At 34.5% G+C, this 23315-nt stretch overlaps 1 protein-coding gene across 5 annotated transcripts in view; it reads right to left on the minus strand.

Moving 5' to 3' along the window:
* RELCH (RAB11 binding and LisH domain, coiled-coil and HEAT repeat containing) overlaps positions 1 to 23315 on the minus strand; it is a 107485-nt gene that overhangs the window by 78585 nt on the left and 5585 nt on the right. For 4 of the 5 annotated variants that reach the window (XM_044242861.1, XM_044242860.1, XM_044242859.1 and 1 more), the window contains exons 2-3: positions 8171 to 8260; positions 7 to 78 (exon numbers count right to left, since the gene is read on the minus strand). In XM_044242861.1, coding sequence (XP_044098796.1) covers positions 7 to 78; positions 8171 to 8260 — 162 coding nt within the window. The remainder of the gene's footprint in view (positions 1 to 6; positions 79 to 8170; positions 8261 to 23315) is intronic. The other variant, XM_044242862.1, reaches the window with a different exon arrangement.

A 23315-nucleotide genomic window follows, 5' to 3' on the forward strand; every position in this document is an offset into this window, starting at 1 on the left:
CACCACCTGCAGCCTTTGTCAGGTTGGCTCGGAGGGCCTGAATGGTCTCCTTGGCTTTCCGTAGTTCAAACTCCAGGACTGGACAGGGATTTGGAATAAACACACACAGGCATCCAACCAAGAAAAGGGAAACAAAATTAAAAAATAAAAAGCAAGGATGGGTATGAAAAAAAAATACAATTTGTATTGAAAACAGAAAGCATGCAATCTTTATGAAATTTGTGAACGCATGCAGCAGAGTTGGTTTGCAAGCAAACTGGTGAATGTTTTCCATAGTTTTTGAATTCAGGGGACTGCTTATCAAACGTTCTAGCTGTCTGACAGGGAATAGCTCTACTTAAAAATAAAATCTGTGGCATACTCTCATTTAGGTAAATAAAAATACTGGTAATCTGGGTGCTTGTACTTCACTCAGTGTAGGTAAGAAAATGCAATGGAATATTTTCAGGTGAAATAATTTTAGGGGAAAAGACAAAATTTAGACTAAGTCCAAGCAAATATACCTAAAGAAGTCCTTAGTATTAAAAAAGAAAAAGGCATCTTTAAATGCATTATCTAGAATAATGTTATATATCAATATACAGAAACATTAGTGACTATATCCCTTCATTATGATGTTTGAAGGAACATGGATTAAATATTTAATAAATGTTGGGATGGCTTTAAGTTTTTCTACAAAGTTATGCTATCTACAAACAAGCATAGATATGTTAAATACATATCTTTAAAAATGTTCCTTTGGTTTTAGGTTTTATTTAAAGCTAAAAGGTTGAAACAGTTTGTTTTTTTCATTTCTATTTAAGACCATCCTAAAGTATATGTGTACAATTCTAAAAGTATAGTACCTAAGGATGCTATGTAAAATTAAATAGGATTTCAAAGTTTCTGGTAACTCTCCAAATAGGTATCTCTTAGTGTTAAGAGACACTAACTAGTGAAACTCAAAGCCTTCTCTTGTTACTGGTAAGATAAACATGAATATTGAGGAAACATTTTTAAAAGCTCTTTAAAATGTTTCATTGCCAGCAAGATTTAACTAAATGTGTCTTAACTGGCAACTTTCTTTAAAATATATAATAAATATTGCCCTGAAGAAAAAGCAAGCTTAGCTGTGGGGAAAAAGGCCATTTCTATGAAGTAAAGCTCTGGGAAAATAAAGTAATCTTTGTCACAACTGGATATTAAACAAAATGATGGTATTTAAATAGTTCTGCATAAAAACTAGCAAATTAAAAAGTTTAAAGATGGCAATTGTTTTCCCTGATTGACTAATAAACAGAAAAAAGAAGATGGCAAATGAGATGCTATCAGAGGCAACAAAGCTATAAAAATATATGGAAAAATTAGGATTCACTCAGTTTGCACATTTTCATTAAAAACTTAAGATGTAATTGAATCACATCTAGTACATGAAGGCCAATTATTTTGATGCACAGAATCTCACTGCAGCAACATGAAGGCACAACTAAAAGTCAGAAGACATGTATGTTACTATTTCTTTTTTGGTAGTTAGCAATGCTGATCTGCAAACATTTCTGTGCAACAAAGTTAAACATTTTCCCTAAAACACTTCTGGAAACAGAGTTTGTCTTTAAAGTCAGACTGTACATATTCAGGTATAAGTACAAAATAGGTTTACTTTCTTTTTTTAATTTCAAAGTTCTAAGTAACTGATTTTGATCTAAAAATATTTAACAGTACCTTCGGTAAAATCGGTATATGTATTATGCTTTCAGTATCACTTACAATTTACTAAGACATGTTACAGAACAATTGCAGATCAGAAATGCCTGCACCAGAATGATAGAAATATGAAAAAAATAAATTGAAAAAAAAAAAGGGTTAAAACACAAACTGTGAAAAACTCAAATTCAATTGGTGAAAAGTTTAGGTGACTAAGAGCAAAACACTGAATGATCAAGGCACAGAAAGCCAGAAAACCCATGTCAGACGGCAAGAATTTATATTTTTATGCACATCTACAAATACATTGCCAAATGTCACTAAAAATTACTAACACTTTGAAAAGATAGTGCTTATCAAAATGAATTCACTCTGCTGCATGTTTCTTAATATACAATATAGACTGTAAAAGACAAAGGCATATCTTTGAAGCTATAAGCATATCTCTATAAAGGCACAGTATGATCAAGTACTTCAGTCATTACAATTACATGAGAAAGTTTCACAAGAAAGATCTGAACAGCTATATTCACATATATAAGAATTTGTCTCTTCTTTATTAAAAAATATTGTATTAAAGCTCAAAATTAATTATCCTATAAAAAGATGCACTGTACCAAACAATCTCCAAGTATTTTTCAAATATTTTAATTCTTCATAAAAATGTTTAAGGATGTGTATGTTTGTAAAAAAACAAAAAACAAAAAACAAAAAACAACAACAAAAAACTGTAGGAACCAACTACCTACCTGCTCACTCCACTATCTCAATCCTCTACTACTAGTCTAACCCTATTGACAGCAATTTTATTGGAATTAAACTAATAACTGCAAAGATGTAGGTATATCCTAATATTACATATTATAGTCTTACTAAAATAATTAATGAATTTCCGTATAAGCATCTCTAGATTAGTTGAAATTACCATCTTCCAATAGGGGGTGGAATACTAGTATTCTGTTAGAAGTACTTGAGTGTTTAAAAATCATGTTCTCATGACTTTACATGAAAGGTAAAGTGTTAAATTTCAAAGCAGAAAAAAAAAAATAGCAATCCCCTGTGCCCCAATCAATATATCTCTGTATTATCTTGAAATATTTGCTAGTCTTTGATCATCTTGGCACGAAACTCAAAACATTATTTTGGAAAAATTTTTCCGTGACTCGGACATGACAAGAGTCAAGTACTTTCTCATTTCCATTCCTGTTCGCTGTTGAAGAGTTCAAATCAACAAAGCTGAGTCAAGGTCCTTCCTATAGGAGACATGAAACCATCTTCTTTCCAGTCAGAATTTCCTGGATTTCTTTTTTTTTCTTTTTACTATAAAGTGATTTGACTTCATAATAAAATAGCACTTCCCCATTTTTAAATATTTATTTTATAATCCCAGGAATGGTTCTAAGAAATAGGAAAATTATTTTAAGATCTCGAGTTAGAATAGAAATCTATTCCTAAAAATGATACAACAATCCTAAGAGAGTACCATTACCTCCCCTCCTGGGTTTAGAGAATTCTTGCCTATTAGAGACTTCAGAAAGGAATAGTACTGTTAGGCCTCTTAGTAGATAGTGAAAAATAAATGAATGAAAGCAAGAAGCAATCTTCGTAGTTTACAGATATTTAGTTTTCTATATTCATCTTCGTCCGGGGAAAAATCCTCTTCCCCAAATCTTACAGATTCCTCTATCACTCATCTCAAAGCTGGTATTTTTCTGAGTACCATCTTTACCCTTTTCTTACCCTACATATCCCAACGGGACAGTTTTAACTTTGACAAGTAGGCTCAAGATTCAAAAATCGTTCAACCTTTTCCTGAAGATACAGACCTACCTAATTATATCTAGGACATGCCCATCTGAATGTCTCATAAGTTTTGAATATGCTCTATCTATATGAATTTCATCATCTTCCTCTCATATCTGTTCTCCTTCTTCCGCCTGCAGCCTCTCTCCATTAATGGCACCACTATCAATGCAGATACCCAAACAGGAAACCTGGAATTACTCTTCACTTATCCCTTGTGCTTACTCAGTCCACATTAATCAAATATCCAAGCCATATTAATTCCAACCTTTGAGTAACCCCCTCCTAAAAAACCATCCATCTCAACTGTCTCTGCAATTTTCCTAGTTCAGACCTTTATGACTTATCACATAAATTGTAACACCTTTCAGTCATATTAAAAGTTTGTTACCTTTAAAGTCTTGCTTGAGCATCTACCTCATTTAAAATCATGAAGACTTAAGTAAGGCTCAAAATAAGAAAAACCAAAAGTACTACTAATAGGAAGTATAAATATCTGTACTAGGGGAGAAATACATCAGTAAACAAATAGGTTTCTTTAATCTGGTAAATCTGTATATGTATATTGCAGGCCAATAGCGGACAGATGAGAGGACTATTGATGCTGCTTCTAAATCAGCAGATAGGCCAGGTTATTCCCAGGTATAAACCTTAAAGTCATTTTAGAATGTCTACTAGATTATGTAAGGGTTACAGAGGTTTCAAATGTCTATTTTATTCATTATTATTAACAGAACAGCTTAATACCTTGAGTATTCTATAAGCACTCAACAAATATTAGTTGAGCAAATGGATATTCAGAGACTCTGATGTTAAAAGACAGATCATGTGAAACGGAGACAGGGTTACAGGTGGTCCCAAACTTAACAAGGCCCTTACCACCGTTTCTAAAGTACTGAACATTTATTTATATTACAGATATAGACATTTTTCAGGACAAAGTCCTTGAGAGTGGAAACTTTATTTCATGTTTCTATATCTAGTACCTAACACATAGCAGATGCTCAGAATGTCTAAAATAAAATTTTCAAATGGCAATCCCAATATTCAGAATGTGCATGTCCCTAGCTATCTTTAAGAAAACTTAAAAATTTAAGAGGTGCGCTGTATACACTAACACTAGATTTCTTTAATAACATACAGAAAGCTCAGTTAGGTTAAGCTCAGTTTGGTCTGGTGCCTACCACTTTTTAAATAATTTTTATGTGAAAATATACACTTCTAAATTCAGAAACAGAAAATACTTAAACTGAAAAACTTTTTAAAAATTTACTTCTTTTAAAAGAAAATGGCTATGCTGAAATAGTCTTGTATGGGAAAGACATAATTTGGCTATCCACCCACAGGAATGTACCATGGCCTGGTACTAAAAGATATACTGTGGACCCTGCAATGAGAACTTATGTGTCCATATCCTAATCCATTATCCTTTGGAGGCTACCAAATGGTCAATCGTGGTGAGCCTCAGTGTCCTGATCTATAAAATAAGGATATCATGACCTATTCTTCAGAACTGTTAACAAGAATAAAAAATAAAATACTGTATACAAACCACCCCACCAGAGTGCCTGACACAGAGCAGATGCTCAACAAACATTAGTTCATTCAGAGATGTCTTCCTCTTTGAAGGAAAACTTATGTAGACTTGATAAAAGAACCTGATTTTTGATTTAGGAAAAAGATGGTAAGAATGATGCTGAAAAAAACCATATAGTATCCTAAACAGCAGCCCCTGAGTAAATGGTACTCAGACCCTACATTTACATGGTGGGACAATGGACTCAATCAATACCTGTGTTATCTATAATCTCCCTCTGCCCAAGACAGGTAAAGAAAGATTATTTTATTTTATTTTATTTTAAAGATATTATTTATTTGTCAGAGAGAGAGAGGGAGAGAGAGTGAGCACAGGCAGACAGAATGGCAGGCAGAGGCAGAGGGGGAAGCAGGCTCCCTGCCGAGCAAGGAGCTCGATGTGGGACTCGATCCCACGATGCTGGGATCATGACCTGAGCCGAAGGCAGCTGCTTAACCAACTGAGCCACCCAGGCATCCCTAAAGAAAGATTTAATAAAGAAATTTCTAGAGGGTGGTTGGGTTATGGACATTGGGGAGGGAATGTGATATGGTGAGTACTATGAAGTGTGTAAGCCTGACGATTTACAGACCTGTACCCCTTGGGCAAATAATACATTATATGTTAATAAAAGTAATAATAATTTAAAAAAAGAAATTTCTGTTCTTTCCTAGTGAGGTTTACATGTGATCCAATCACAGATGACAGGATCTTTTCTGGATTACTGGTTCTTTAGATAAGCTTTTTTTAAGTTACTACCAATGGTTAGTGAAGAGCCACAAATGTTTTTAGAAAGTTTCACTCACATATCACACATTTGATTCAATTACAGCTTATCATAAAGAATGCTACAAGTCTGAAAGTAATTCTCTTAGAGTAACATATGTTTTCCTTCCCTTTTCCAATTAAGATAAAAGGTTTATTTATATATAGCACTGTATAATGATCAAAAATTACTTTAGCTCCCCAAACCTAGAGACAGAGTATAAGCTTTAGATTACAAATACAAGGTTAAAACCACCATGTATTTATAACATTTCATTCTTAGTTATGCTTGGTTATAACATTTTGCTTTTACATCAATAATGTTTCCCCTAATTAGAAACACTAAAACACCTAAATAACAAGAATAATGAACCTCTTAAATCTGACTAAATCTTAAAATTTAGGTTTTCAAATGGAAATTAAAGGAAAAAATAATTATGTGATCTATTTTTGGGTAGAACTTACTTGCTAATTATATAACCATTTGAACAGTAATACAAATATACAAAACCAGATATATTTGGTTAGTCTAAGAAACTACCATGTATTTAATATTTAACATATAACATAAAATATCTTATATCTAACATATACGACATAATTATATAACATAATGTGACTTAACAAAGGATAAAATAAGTAGGATAATTTAGTCCTAAAGTCATACAAATGATTTCCATTTGACTTGTTAATTTTTAGATAAACTGATGTGATTTACTGTTTTGATATAAGACAATAAATAATGCTTCTTACTAAATCATGATTTAATATTGGGAGCCACATTAAACTCTTCCAATGATTTCCCATTCAACTGACACCACTACTATTTACACTATTGAATCCTCTTTTCTGCTGAAACAGTTATATTATTTTTTTTCCTAACTAATAAAATTCCATCTGAGATTTATTATATGTGCTGTCAAAGCAAGCACCCAACTGAGATTTAAAATTATTCTAATATTTCTATTCTTGGGTAATGAGTGAAAGTCATATATTGAAATGCCATTTTTAACCAGGGTAAACCTCATCCTTCCTGCTATGATATACTATATGGCATAGTCAGTTGCGGACTCTATTGCTGGGCTATCTGAATTTGAATCTGAATTTTAGCCTTGCCACTAAAGCCTTAAATAATCCTTCTGAGTGCTTCAGTCTCCTGGGGTGGGGAAGATGATGACAACTCTATAAGTCAATGAGTTAATACACATTTAGAATGGTGATTAGAATAGAGCAAGTGCTACACAAAAATTAGTACTCACTTTTATTCATAATGACCACGACACGAAAATGTTTGGTAGACTGTAACAAACTTGTTCCAGTAAATGGAAGAAAAACTCATGGTCAAGAAAGTAATCCACATTATGGGTACTTCCTGATAATCATATTGCCCCCATGGGTCCCATCTGTCCCATGTGGCATCCCTCCTCCTCCAGGAGTGCCACCATTCTGGTGGAGATCAAACTACCTAACTGATATCTGTCTGCTTTCCCCATCTAAGAGCCAATATCCTATGAAAACTATAATTCCTGCAAAGCACTCAAGAATGTCATTAATGACAGAGAGCCACAGCTTTGAAGCACCTGACAGGTACCAAACATTTGACACTAAAGGAGCCAAGGCTGCTACCTGATAATTTCCAGGGTGTACCCCAACCAGAATCTATGTGGCTTCATTAGATGTAGGCAGCGCAGGTGGGAAGTAGAAAGGAGAGGAGAGAAGGAGACTGGTATGAGTAACCAAGCATTTAGAAAGAATGTCGGTCTTCTTATTGGAATAAACGAGGTCCTGGAGGCCCCTGTTATACCAAGTATTAACCCTTTATTTTTGGCTTACAGGAAAGTTAAGGGAAATTTTTAGAGAGAGGTTGTAATGGCTAGGGAGCACCCAGACATCTCAAGACAAAGCTTTATTTACCAGCCAACATAGAAGTATTTCAACCCATTTTTACAATCAGTAGAGTTGTGTTGATATACAACACCTAAATATCAGCCCTAGTTTGGAAGATCAAAGGAGCGAGGAAGACAAGGTCCAACTAACTTTGTACTGAACTCTAGCTAATTTAAACCTGCTTTACACCAGTTAGAGAACTACACGGTTGTAAACTGTTGGTCACAAGCAGAACTCAGCAAATTTTAGGTATGCATAACCAGAAATTCACAGCACAACTATAAGAAGTTGAGGGTTCAGATGTTCCCTGTAGCCAATAAATTAGTAACATAATTTTGTGTAATAACTACATAATTATATTCACATACCAAATCATAGAAGGAAGAAATTCCTCAAGTCACTTTATTATTTCTTAAATGTCAAAGAATCCAAATCTGTCTTTACAATGTTACTCACCTGCAACTCTCTCATCCGTTTCCCTGTTACCGTCATCTGAGTATCTTGCAAAGTCTAAAGAATCAAGAGTACTGATGCTTCCAGCTCGATCTGTAATAATGAGAAAAATAACAAAAACTTACTTTTAATTGTCAAGATAAAACATTGGAAATCATTTACCTAGAACTATTTTCAGCTTATAAAACTATAATTCTAAATTCTACTAAAACAATAAACTAAGATAGAAAAGCTCAAATCAACTAAGTTACTTTAAAACAACTCAAGTTTCTCTGCCTAAATCTCTGGCTAACTCCTGAACAATGCACACACAGGGTAGACTGAAACCAGTCCAGCTAAAGATGAAAAAGCCCCAAACAAATAAACAAACAAACAAAATCAACCTGAAATGAAATTTGAGCTATTGTGTGAGTCTGCAGACTGAATTAAAGAAAAAAATTTATGAAAAAACACAACACTGTTTGAAAAAATAGAACAGAATCCCATCTCCACAGCATAACACTTATTTGTCCACTATATAGTCCAAACGACTTGATACACAAGAACCAATAAAATGTGACTCAGTGCCAAGACTTAACACAATCAACAGGGATCAACTCAAAGATAATCTAGATGTTGGAATTAGCAGACAAGTTTTCCCACTTCTTTGCGAATACTGAGAAACTGATCCTAAAACACGGACATAGAAAAGTCAATTTTTTTAAGTTTATTTATTTAAGTAATCTCTATATCCAATGTGGGCTCGAACTCATGACCCCACAACCAAGAGCCACATGCTCTTCTGACTGAGAAAGGCTCTTTTGGCTTTCCCAAAGCCAAAGTAATCTTGAAAAAAGAATAAGGAGAGAAGAATCATACTTCCTGATTTTAGACTTAAACAGCATTTTTTGACAAATGGTATTGAAATAAGCAGATATCCACATGCCAAAGGCGGCAAGTGGATCATTATTGTATACCATAAGTGAAAAAAAAAAAATGGATCACAGACCTAACTATAATAGTAAACACTATAAAACTTTTAGTAGGAAATGTGGAGGGAAATCTTTGTGGTCTTGTCTTCGGCAATGATTTCTCAGATATAACACAAAAGCATAAGCAATGTGATAGGCAGAAAAATTCTAATTCTAATTCTAATTCTAATCCCTTATTATCTGTGACTATGTTATCTTACATAGATGGAATTAAGATTGCTAATCAGCTGATCTTAAAATAAAGAAATTATTTTGGATTATTCAGGTTGGGCCAAGGTAATAGCAAAGGTCTTTAAAAGTGGAAAAGGGCCATAAGCCAAGGAATCTAGGCAGCCTCTAGAAGCTATTTTAAAGATTTTATTTATTTATTTAATAGAGATCACAAGTAGGCAGAGAGGCAGGCAGAGAGCCCCTGATGCGGGGCTAGATCCCAGGACCCTGGGATCATGACCTGAGCTGAAGGTGGAGGCTTTAACCCATTGAACCACCCAAGCACCCCTAGAAGCTATTTTAAAGGCTAGAACCTCCTGAAAAAACACAGGCCTGCCAACATTTTAACTTCAGCCCATTTAGGCTATCACAAAACCCATTTTGGATTTCTGAACTACAGAACTGTGAGATAATAAATAATAAAAATAGTAAGTCTGTGTTGTTCTAAGATACCACATTTGTTTTCCTTTTTTTTTTAGCAGGCATAGGAAACTAATACAAGTGATAAACAAATGAACTGATAAAATGGATTTCATCAAAATGAAAAACATTTCTGCTTTAATGGATAAAGAAGTGATATGTATCTATATATATGTCATATAGATATCTGTATATCATATATAATCATATATATATATACGTACGTATGACAGAATATTATTCAACAACAAAGAATGAAATTTTGCCATTTGCAACAACATGGATAGATCTAGAGACTATAATGTTAAATGAAATAAGTCAGTCAGAGAAAGACAAACACCATATGATTTCAGTCATATGTGAAACAAATGAACAAAGGAAAAAAAAAAGAGAGAGACAAACCAAAAAACTCTTTCATTACAGACACCAGACAGTTACCAGAGGGGAGGTAGGTGGTGGGATAAATGAAGTAGATGAAAGGGATTAAGTGTATACTTGTCTTGTTGAGCAGTGAGTAATATATGGAAGTAATGAATCACTATATTGTACACCTGACACTAACAGAACACTTCATGTTAACTATACTAGAACTAAAAAAAAAAAACAACACCATTTAGAAAGTGGTAATGACCCACAAAATGTGAGGAAATACTTGCAAATTAAGCACCTGATAAAGGACTTAAATTTACAAATATAAAGCACTCTTCTAACTTAATAAAAAAAGAGCACAACTTCAAAATGGGCAGAAGATTTAAACAGCCATTTTTCTCAAGAAGATACATGAATGGCTAATGAGTACACTGACGGATACTCAACATCATTAGTCATTAGGGAAACGAAAACCAAACCACAATGAGTTACTACTTCAAACCCACTAGATGGCTATAATCAAAAAGACAGATATAACAAGTGTTTCAGAGGATGTGTGAAAAAGCAGAACCTATATATTTTCCTGGTTGGAATGTAAAATGGCTCAAGTCCTTAGGAAAAGTTTGGCAGTTTCTCACAAGTTAAACATAGAATTCCAATATAGTATATACCCTTGGTATATACCCAAGAGACTAGAAACCTATATTCATAAAAAAACTTGTTCATGGATATTCATTCACAACATTATTCACTAGGGGGTATAGCTCAGGGGTAGAGCATTTGACTGCACAACATTATTCACAATGGCAACAAAACACAAAGGAATCAAATGTCCATCAACTAATGAATGAAAAAATAAAATGTGGTATAACCATAGAATGGAGTATTAGTCACATATGCAACCACATATAGAAATCCTGAAAACATCCTACGTGAAAGAAGTCAGACCCATAAGGTCATATATTGTATGATTTCACTCATATAAAATGTCTAGAATAGGCAAACCCATAAAACACAAAACAGATTAGTGGTTTGCCAGGTACTGTTGACACAGAAGAGTGAGCAGTGACTACTAATGGGTACAGGATTTCTTTCAGGGTGATGAAAATGTTCTGGAATACAGAATAATAATGATTGCACAATTTTGTAAATATACACTAAAACTACTTAACTGTATACTTTAAAATGGTGAATTTGGGGTATTATACCTACTTTTATGAATTACATCTACTTTTCAAGTGTTGGCCAAGATGCACAGAAATTGGAACCTTTGTATATTGCTGGTGGGAATATAAAATGGTACAGCTACTTTGGAAAACAATTGGCAATTCTTTAGAAGGCTAAACATTTGAGTTATCATATGACCCAAGCAATTCCTCTTCCATCCAAAACAAATGAAAACATATGTTCACACAAAATCTTGTACATGATCATTTATAGCAGCATTATACACAATGGCAAAAGAGAAGAAACAACAAAATGCCTGTTAATGGATGAACGGAGAAATAAAACATAGTATATACGTCCATACAATTGAATGTTATTTCCTAATATAAAGGACTGAAATACTGATACATGTTAAAACATGATGAAGCTTGAATATATGCTAAGTTAAAGAAGTCAGTCACAAAAGAGCCACATATTATATGTAAGAAATGTACAAAATAGGAAAATCTATGGCAACAGTAGATTAAATAATTTCCTATGGCTGGAGGGTGAGGGCGAATAGAATGTGTGATAATGGATGAGAAATTTCTTTTCGGGTCAATGGAGATGATCTAAAATTAGATTAGGTGATAGTTGCACAATTTGATAAATATACTAAAAACAATTGAATGATACACTCTAAATGGGTGAATTTTAAGATACTTAAATTCTAAGTAAAATTAATACTTTAAAAAAGGTGCAACAGCTCTGCAGTGCAATGAGAAAAAATGTAATTCAAATTCTGTATTCAACAAAAATATCCTTCCAAAATGAAGGCAAGATAAACTTAAGCAGTTCCCTAAATAATTTTCACAGAGGTCCTTATGCCTTAAGATGTTCCTAAGAAGAATTTTAAGAAAAGAAAGAAAAAAAACACAGTTGTGTGGGTGCGTGATAGCTCAGGTTTTTTAGTGCCCATCAATATAACAAAGATCCATAGAAGTCTGAGTTAAAGCAAAATAAGGTAACTTTTCCCAAAATCATTTGTCCACCACATTCCTTTTTTGAGTAATATCTATTTATTATCACAAGGAAATAATGTTACTCAGAACACATTGTGAAAAATGTTAAACTGCTTTCCCTATTTTTTGTAATTAAAATTTTTCATTTGTTAAGGGAAATAATGCATTAGAACAGGAGTTGGCCAGCTAAAGCCCGAGTCCAATGTGGCCTGAGTCCTGTTTTTATATGATCCCCAAGCCAAGGGCGGTGTTCATGTTTTTAAAGGGTTTTTATCACTTCATCATTTACTAAACATTTATGGAGCACCTAATCTGTACCAGGTACTGTTGTAGATTTGGGGTACACAGCAGTGAAAAAACTGATAAAGAAATAGTATGCCAAAAGATACCCTGCAGAAAAGCAAAACAGTAGAGAAGGGAAAACTAGTCTATAGAAAAACATCTCAACTATATTAAATTTAAACATGCAGAACTGGTTACAGCTTTCCAAGGAAGGTGGTTCCTCAGTAAAAACTGACTAAGCTTTCTACTCTTTCTGAGATAGTACACAACTGCCTAGCATTCTTACTCAGAAGACATTGTAGAATTTTGCAAGTGTTGGTGTCATTATTATAAAAAATATTGCTGTTTTACTATATAGGAAACAAAAGAAATATAGAAACTCAAGTATTCAACTTAGGGCAAGACTTACTGAACTGCACTTAATACTTGAAAAATACTTCATATCCCATTACAATTTGTCAGCCACCCTCTTAAGTGCAGGGCTTCAGTGTCAGCAAGACCGGTAAGGTCCCTGTTCTTAGAAAACATTCTACAGTGGGGAAGAGAACAGTACGTAAGTTAAAAAAAGAAAATTAATTAATTCAGATGATCAAAATGGTATAAAGAAAATAAAACGAGACAAAGCCAGGGGTGCCTGGGTGGCTCAGTCACTTAAGCATCTGCCTTTAGCTCAGGTCATGATCTCAGGGTCCTGGGATTGAGAGCCCCCGTCAGGCTCCCTGCTCTGCGTGGAGTCTGATTCTCCCTCTGTCCTTCCCCCTGCTTGTGCTTTCTCTGTCTCTTTCTCAAATAAATAAATAAAATCTTAAAAAAAAAAAAAAAAAAAAAGGACAAGGCCTGAGTAGTAGGTAGGTTGGGGTATATAGAGTATCGTGTACTCAGACAAAGCCCTTTTCTAAAGAGATGAGAATAGGTGAGAGTTTCAGGCAGACTTGGGGCAGTAACAACAGAGGCTAGTTAAATAATCGGAAAACCACGGTGAACAGTTTGAATTCTATTTCAAGTACAAAGGGAAACAACAAAGCACACACTTTTTAATCACTTAACCAGTTTTTAATCAAAATCATTTTGGCTTATACATGCTTATATATGCTATAAATAAAGTGATCTGTGGAGCAACCAATTAAGTTAGACAGTATTATGCTAAGTGAAATACATCAGTCTGAGAAAGACAAATACCCTATGATTTCACTCAGATGTGGAATTTAAAAAACAAAACAAATGAGCAAAAGCAGAAAAAAAAAAAAAAAGTGAGGAAGAGGCAAAGCCAAGTACAGACTTTCAACTCTAGAGAACAAACTGAAGGCTACTAGATGGGAGGTGGGAGAGGGGGTTCAACAGGGGATGGGGATTAAAGAGGGTACTTGTCCTGAGGAGCACCAGGAGTTGTCTGGAAGACAATAGGTGATGAATCACTCTATTGTACACCTGAAACTAATATTATACTGTATGTTAACTGGAATGTAAGTAAAAAATTATAAAAAGAGGCTATTATGGTCACATGGGTTAGAGACAATAAGATTTAAACTAGAATAGCAGCAGTCGAAGTGTGAGTGGAAGTCAGATTCAGGTCATGCTTTTAATGCAGAACTACATGTCCAGCTAATACAATGGATGTGGGTTTAAGTAAAAGAGAGAAAACAAAATTATTCCTGAAGACTTCATTTACTGAATTTGTAATGATACAAAAGGTGAACAGAGTTTCAGAGGTTCTGTGTTTTAAGTGCACTGTGGTCATGGGGAGAATCCTTAGCTTACACCAGATTTTTAAGGGTCCCTAAACAGAAAGCTCAATGTTAATATTCTCATTTGGGCGAAGAAATCAAAGCGGATACTTATTATGGATGACCTAACTAGCTAATGCAAAAAAAAATGTCAAATTAGAGGCTAGGTCAAGGGTTTTTTTTTTATTAAAAAATTACTTTATAAAGTACTTAACTATATATTGATCTAAGGAAATAGATGATCTCTGTTCAGAAAGCAGAATCAGGACAAATGAATGCAAATTACAGAAACACAGATTTGGACCTCATGTAGGGCTCCTGTCTTCCTTTTTTTTTTTGTAAGTTTATTTATTTATTTAAGTCATCTCTATACCTAACATGGGACTCGAACTCATGACCCTGAGATTAAGAGTCGCAAGCTCCTCCAACTGAGCCAGCTAGGTGCCCCCCACCATCTTTAAAACAATTAGTACATGTCAATAACTGAAATGACTGACTTCAAATAAAACCATGTCATTATCAATCTACCTTATCTTTAAATTCCTATTAAGGTAAACTAAGTGAAATTCTATATATAATGCTTTTCTTATAACACTGAGTTTTGGGATATCTGGGTGGCTCAGTGGGTTGAGTATCTGCCTTTGTTCGGCTCAAGTCACGATCCCAGGGTCCTGAAATTAAGCCCTCCTCCCTGAAATTGCAGGGGGCCTGCTTTTCCCTCTCCTCCTGCTTGTGTTCTCTCTCTCAATTAAAAAAAAAGAACATTGTGTTTCTATTCAGGGAAGCATTTAATTTTCTTGCAATTTTATTGTATCTGATAAATAATAATTTGCTATTACGTTTTAAGACAGCATAAGCAAAAATGGCAAAAAACAAGTTAATACAGTATTCCTCATTATAGCATAATCTCTTTTAAGCACAAGCCAAGAAATATCAAAAACAATAGGAACCACCAAAGTATCAAAGTTCATATTAAAGGGGCTGGCTCAGTTGGTAACGTATGCAAACTTTTGATCTCGGGTTCTTGAGTTTGACCCCACACTGGGCAGAGAGATTACTTAAAAAAGAAAGTTCACATTAAAAATGGGCTGAACTCAGGAACATTACTCAGCAATTAAAAAAAACCAACACTATGATATATACAACATGAATGAATCTCAGTGCTAAATGAAAGAAGCCTTACACAAGAGTACACACTGTGTAAGTTCACTTAAGTGGTGTTTTAGACCACACAATAGTAATTTATAGCAGGAAAAAAATCACAATACTGGTTCCTGGAGTGCAAGGCTAACAGGGAAAGAGCATGATGGAACTTTTGGGGGAGATATGTATTAATAGGAGTATTGGGTTATCACAGGTACATTCTTTTGTCGAAACTCATCAAATGGAACACTTAAAACTTACATATCTTGTTGTCTTTAAATTTTACCTGAAAAAAAAAAAGATTCTAAATATTGAGCTCTTAGTAATGACATGCATACTAAAGATTTTAAAAGGTATCTGCAGCTTAGTTTGAAATGCATAAAGATAGGATGGATTTTTAGATGAATAGAGGGTTGGACAAATATCTAGATATGAGCCAAAGCAAGTAGAGTAGAAGGTGAACTGTGTAATCTAGTGGTGGGTATATGGTATTAAAATTCTCTCAACTTCTCTTTAAGTTTGAAATTTTCAAAATGTGGGAAAAAAATAAAACTTGTTAAGTTAAACATTGATAGTATCCACTGACTCCTAGATTTTAATAATTAAAGCTGTAATACTGGAAATAGCTACTATTTTCGTCTTAAATGACACACAAAAAATGTTTAAATGTTTTCCCTCTACTGTTTGAAATTGAGGCTTATGTGGTGAGAATTTGCCAAATCATTAAGGTTATTGATACATATTGCTTAAAAGGCTTCCCAAAATAAGTACATATAACAATCTAAGTTCCAGTTTATAACAGTCTAAGTTCCAGCAATTTAAAATGCCAACACTTAGTATTATTTTTAATCTCACCAATTTTAACACACTATCAAACTGTATCTTGCTTACTTACGCATCTCTGATTGCTGGTGAACTTGAAAACTCTTTGAAAAACAAGTGTGTGTGCGAATTTTTAATTCATATTCTTTGACCTTAGAGCTAACATCTAGATTTTCCTGATGTATTCGTTTATCTGGCCATTACTGCCCTAACCAGGAACTCAACTTGTAAGAACTACATCCTCTATTCTTAGTCGCATGTCTTAGCTCCTCATTCTGATGTCTCCAACGTGTGTATTAAAATATGCACAACCAACAGGATCAACTTTTATCAACCAATATTCTGATATTGTGACATCAGTCCTCACTGTCTTACTTCTGATTTCATGAATATTAAGGATGATGTTGATTGTTGATTTCAGATAAATATTTTTTATTATGTTAAGTATTCATCTACTGTTAGTTTTCTAGTTTTTTTCTTTCTCCTCCTATTCATGTTTAATTATACATATAGGTCTAGATTAGGGCTGTTTAACCACCATACATTATTCCTCCATTATACTGTTATTATTTCTTTGAAAGTTTCAAAGTTATCTAACAATGGGAGAGTCCTTGGGGAAAACAAACACCTAGTTTAATTTTCAACTTGGTATTACTATGGCCAGTGAAAAATATTGGTCCAAGCCAACAGCTTCATATTTTCCAAATAAGAACACTTGACACCTTTCTAAATAATAACTATGATGTCACAAAAGTAAAAATCTCCTAATTCATTAAAATTTATTCTACCATGTCAAAAAAAAGAAAAAAACTACTAATAAAGACAGTAAATTCAATTCTGACTGAACTAAACTATAATAGATTTTGTAAATACAATGTACTTTGGATTTTCAGACTAGTAACAGGTAATTAATCCTATAGTCCTAAGAGAAATATGCTTCTGTAGATCCAGCCACAATTCTTTACAGGTTAAGTGCCTTTCTAAGTACTCTAAAAGAGAGAGCTTGAAAACTACTCCTTTTATTTAGAAAGAATGTACCATATTCTAATATAAAGTATACCACAAAGCATTTCTTCAAATTCTAGGATTGTGTAACTTCTTAATAATTCATTTTATAACTTAAGAAACTGAATGGCCCGGAAGTTTCATCATAGCAGGCAAACTGGTAAAACCTGTATGTAGGTTTTAACTTAGGTCCGAGAACTAAATCATTATACACAGTGTGACTTTAAAGCATGCATATTAATTTTATAAATCACATACAAAAGTCTCACTTATATTTTTATTAAATATTTTAGCACTGATGCAGGATGTACTTTTACAATAGTTTAAAAAATTAGTTTCAGATCCTTGAAAAAGTATTTTTTTTAAAGATTTTATTTATTCATTTGACAGAGAGAGAGAGATCACAAGTAGGCAGAGAAGCAGGCACAGAGAGAGGTGGGGGGGGGGAAGCAGGCCCCCTGCTGAGCAAAGAGCCTGGTATGGGGCTTGATCCCAAGACCCTGAAATCATGACTTTGTTTAACCCACTGAGCCACCCAGGCGCCCTGAAAAAGTTTTTTTTTTTTTTTTTGAAAAAGTATTTTTTATGGAAATTATATAGTACTTTAAAATCTAAATGTAATTGAACAGCTGCTGATTGGTAAAGAGTACTGGTTAATTCAATTAAACATTTACTGATCAACTACTATGTACCAGGTTACTGACAGGAAGGTATAAGGTATTAAAGGATAATTTTAAAGGATGTGATACAAAAGTCCATGTAGGTGTGTTGTGTATGCTTATTAAATATTTTTGTAAACACACAGAATAAGTTATTAATAGTAATTGACTCAGATGAGTAGAATTAAAATTTTCATTACATACTCTTCTTTGCATTTTGGCATTCTACCCTCAAAGACATGTAATACTTTTTATAATATGAGCATTTAATAAGTAAAAAGTAATGAAAGCACCCAATTCCTAATGAAAGGATAGGGAGTAAAGTATTACCAAACAATTAGCTTTTTATTTCAATTCTTTCAGTAAAGGTGATTTACTGAACCATGCCTAAGAAAATCTATGTCATAATATATAACAAAGAAATGTTCATTATAGAAATTCAATAAAATAAAGATAATATATTTCCCTTAAAAGTAATTATCTTTAAACCTGAGACCATGTAAAAACATTTTAATATGCTATCTGCCTAAATTAATTATGGACCTTAAAGATCTGTCAAAGGTATGACTTATAATTTCTGATGCTCAATTCTCCTCCAGGGCTGGGGTTCACTTCACTGACTCCCATGTTGAAAATATTTGAGAGCAAGAAGGAATCACAGAGATAGTCCAATCCCCTCATTTTTATAGATAAGAATACAGAGTTATGTATTCATTCAGTATTTACTAACCCTTAGTGGGAAATATAAAATCAGGTAAGATTTGGTCCTTGCCTTAAATAAGCTTATAAACCACTGGAATTAAGTCATGTACACAGATAACAACGATATAATTAGACCATTGTATGTTAAAGGTTTAAATAAACGAATCTGAGAGTAAGCCAGGAGTAGAAACCCAGTCTCTCAGCTTGCAGTCTGCTGTCCGCTCCTCTGTGTCAGAAGATTCCACAATGAACTAGACTTCCAAAAGACTGAAAATTAGGAAGAGATTTAAATGCTGAAATTTTATAACAAACAATTTACTTAAGCTAAAATTTCTACAGCATGGGATGATTTTACCATAAGAACTGTCAGGCAAAGAGAAGGATTATTAAAAACCATTATCAATAATTGTATTTTTAACATGTCTAGAATACTTATTCTGTGCCAGACACTTTCTATGGATAACTTTATTTAACCTCATAACAACCCCTGCAAGAGGAGAGGAGTCACTGGCATCTGCTTTTTTTAAGATTATTTGAGAGAGAGAGCATAACACATACATGTGGGCACGGGGGCAGCACAGGGGGGCAGGGGGGTTGTGTGGTTGGGAATCCTCAAGCAGACTCCCTGCTGAGCACAGAGCCCAACCCAGGGCTTGATCCCAGGACCCTGAGATCATGACTGGAGCAGAAATCAAGAGTCCTACACTCAAATGACTGAGCCCCCCAGGTGCCCTGCCATCTGCTTTCTACAGGAGAAGAAACAGAGTATGCAGAGTGCTGCAATGAGAAAGCAGCAGAGTAGAAATGCCAAGTTGAGCTCTCTGATTTGGAGGCCTGAGCTCTAAACCATTAAGTTTCTTCAATAATACCTAAGAGTATGTAGGTTCAGATCTCCTAGATTCCAGGTAAGTTAGGCTTGATACTGTGAATGGCTTCAGAAAGAGCAGACTTGACTCAGCTTTGCTCAGACAGAGTTGAGGGAATAGGCTATAGAGGAAAAGGCTAATTTTCACAAGGAATATTCTAAACTCACATATTTACAGGAAATGACTACCTACCTACAGATCATTTCTTTAACACAGCATCAACATTTACTCAAAGCTTTTTTGCAGGCACAATGTTAGGCACTGTGCATTAGGGGAAAAAAAGGTCATTAGAAAGACATGTAAATTCACAAGTCTCTATATAATTAATTTCCATAAGTGGAACATATTTTTAAAAATGCCACAAGTTAGAGGATTCAGAGCTCACTATGGGCTGGAGAAGCTTCAGGGAGAGGAAGGAACATAAACTGGACCTTCCTTTAAGGATACATAAAATTGGGGGGATGGGGGAGGACAACAGGGAATAAGCATTCTCAGAGAAGGAAAAAGGTACGAAGTCACAAAAATATAAAGCATGTTTAAGGGACATTGAGTAAACAATGTAGTATACTAAAAGTTTTGTGTATGGACAACATGGCTGAAAAGGCAAGAAACAACATTTTAGAAAGAACTTTATTATACATATCCATGATAAAATATTTTATAGTCACTTTTATCATACTATGCAAAAACTGGCAAAAAGTTAAAATTTCTAAACAGGTTTAAAAATTCTTCTTTTCTGTATGTAATATATGATTTTGCTAATAAGAGTTGGAAAAAGTTGCTTTAGACAGGAGGAAGCAATTTTAAAAGGTTTTAGCTGGAATGACATGAATAAATAGCTTTTAAAATCAAATAAGAACAAGAATGGAAGAAGAGATTAAAAGCACATGAACCAGTTAATAAGGTTAAAACTGATGGTCCAGATGTGAGCTAAATGCCTTAATTAAGGCAGTACACAACCAAAGAACTGATAGAGGGTCAAAAATAACACAGAAAATATGATGACACTACTTTGAGTGAGCAATCTTATCTACCTACAACAGGACCAACTGGTTGCCAAAACAAATGAACATCATTTCTGATTGCTGGGAATTTTTGAAATACTGGGTGGGAAAATCTGGAAGAAAGCTACACCCATGATTGCAACTGTGGTCTCCTCCTTGAGGCTTTAGTTAGTCATGCTCCATGACTACACCAGAAACTCAGATGTAACATGCAGCAACTGCAAGGCAGAAAAGGAGAATACAAACAAATTCAGCCTTGTAAGATTATTTCATTCAGAAGAACAATTAGTGACTACATCTGGCTCTAATTTGAGGCTCAGCTGATCCTGGTCTATGGCCCAAATATCCTACAATCACATGTAAGACATGCATGTCCTGAGTTAGATTAAGTTAAGTGCTGTGTAACAAGGACATCTTGAATTAAGTGAAGCTTTAGGCAGACTATTCACCTCTTAGTGTGGTGCTACAGTTTGTCACTTTGACGGTTCTTTAAATGGTTAGTTTTAGCCTACCTGACCTGCCTTCTGCATTAAGGAGAATGGCGGATCATACACTACCATGACCTAAGAATTCTAGATGAGCTTTTTTTTTTTTTTTTAAGATTTTATTTATTTATCAGAGAGAGAGGGAGAGAGAGCGAGCACAGGCAGACAGAATGGCAGGCAGAGGCAGAGGGAGAAGCAGGCTCCCTGCCGAGCAAGGAGCCCGATGTGGACTCGAACCCAGGATGCTGGGATCATGACCTGAGCCAAAGGCAGCTGCTTAACCAACTGAGCCACCCCAGCATCCCTTGATGAGCTTTTAAAGGTGACATAAAACAGCAGCTGTGGTGTAACGGAAAGAATGCAGACTCTGAAGTTAGTGATCTGGGCTGGAATCTGAGTCCCGCCACTAAAGACATGATTTGTGGTAAAATAGAAAAGGGCATAAAAGAAAGGTAAGCCCCTATGCCTATCTCCCAATCAGCAATCCTCCTCTGTGGCATCATTGTTTAGACTCTTCTTTATGTATCTTTTAAATTACACTAGGCATATGGAAATTTCTCCCTTTTTGTACATCAACGGAAACATACATACTGGCTGCATCCTAAATTATTCAATTTATAATATATCTTGGTGATCATTCCACATCAGCACATATAGACTATTCTGTTTTAATTAACTAATCCTTTACTGTTGCATATTTAGGTTGTTTTCAATTTTTTTTAAAAGATTTATTCATTTATTTATTTAAAAGGGAGAGAAAGCATGCAAGTGAGCAGGGGAGGAGCAGAGGGAGAAGGAAACCAGCAGACTCCCTGCTGAGGAAGAAACCCAACATGGGGCTCGATCTCTGAGATCATAACTTGAGTCAAAATCAAGAGTGGAGCCACTGGGTGGCTCAGTGGGTTAAAGCCTCTGCCTTCAGCGCAGGTCATGATCCCAGGGTCCTGGGATTGAGCCCTGCATCAGGCTCTCTGCTGGCATAGGGGTTCCTGGATGGCTCAGTAGGTTAAGTGTCAGGCTCTTGATTTTGGCTCAGGTCATGATCTTAGGGTCATAAGACTGAGACCCCGTGGAGTCTCCACACCCAATGTGGAGCCTGCTTGGGATTCTCTCTCTCTTCCTCTCCCTCTGCCCCATTCCTGCTGCTTGTATATACCCATCTGCTCTCAAATGAATAAATAAAAGTTTTCTTTATTAATCCTTATATTTGTAAGACATATAATTTGCAAGCAAAAAATGATTTTTTACAGTTAATTTTTGCAAATTTAATTAATACATGATATTCAATATAAGGTAACCAAAAAGGTAGACAAATTCCAGACAAAAATGAAGAAATAACTTATTTAAAAAAAACAAAACTAAAGCAAATTCCCAAAAATCAAAGGGGGCACTGTGTTCAAAATATGGACAAATAGCAAAACACTATTTACTTAAATATTAATTAATATATTTCTAGTCTAAATAATTTACAAACCGTAATTTATCCTCAAATCTCATAGTACTTATAGATCAAAGCCAGTAAAAACAATAGGCTATTAACATATAAGACCTTTCTCAACTGATATTTGTGGTTTTTTTATTATAGATTTATGTATTTCATAAAGAGAGAGAGAGCTGAGGCAGGGAGGGGCAGAGGGAGGAGAAACTTCAGCAGGCTCCATGCTCAGCAGGGAGTCCCATGCAGTGCTCCGTCTCAGGACCCTGAGATCAGAACACTGGGATCACCACCTGAGCAGAAATGCAGAGTCCCATGCTTATTTGACTGTGCCACCCAGGCACCCCTCAAATGATATTTGTAATTTAAACATAAAATTACATTTTTAGGCCAAGACAAATGTTTTTCATCATAAGATCATAGGTGAGAGAGGCATAGTTAAAAGCCATAAAAAAAAAAAAAAATTAACTAAATTAACCAAACTTCCTTTTTAACCTAAAAATACCAAACAAAATGAAAATTACACAAATTAACAAGTTTTTTTTTCAATGAAGTTTTTAAAAAACCAAACAAGCATATATTCTGAAGATCACTAACTTTCCTTCTGACAAATAGTATAATTTTAATTTTTGACAGAAATAAGGTCTGTTTTCCTTGATTAATAGTCTTATCTTGGTTCCTCTCAGCAAAAATACCACAATGGTTTGAAACATCACACTGCATTTTTCCAAGTACCCATATGGAATCACTTTATTTAGCACAGAACCAGATAATGGGAAACCATTCCCAGATGTTTTAAATATGGCAAAATATAAAATAAATATTATCTTTTCTTTACCCTCACTTCCTTTTCCTTTTCCTCACACAAGATAAAGTGTCTAAA

The sequence above is a fragment of the Neovison vison genome, chromosome 3 (genome assembly GCF_020171115.1).
Source record: "Neovison vison isolate M4711 chromosome 3, ASM_NN_V1, whole genome shotgun sequence".
Taxonomy (NCBI): domain Eukaryota; kingdom Metazoa; phylum Chordata; class Mammalia; order Carnivora; family Mustelidae; genus Neogale; species Neogale vison.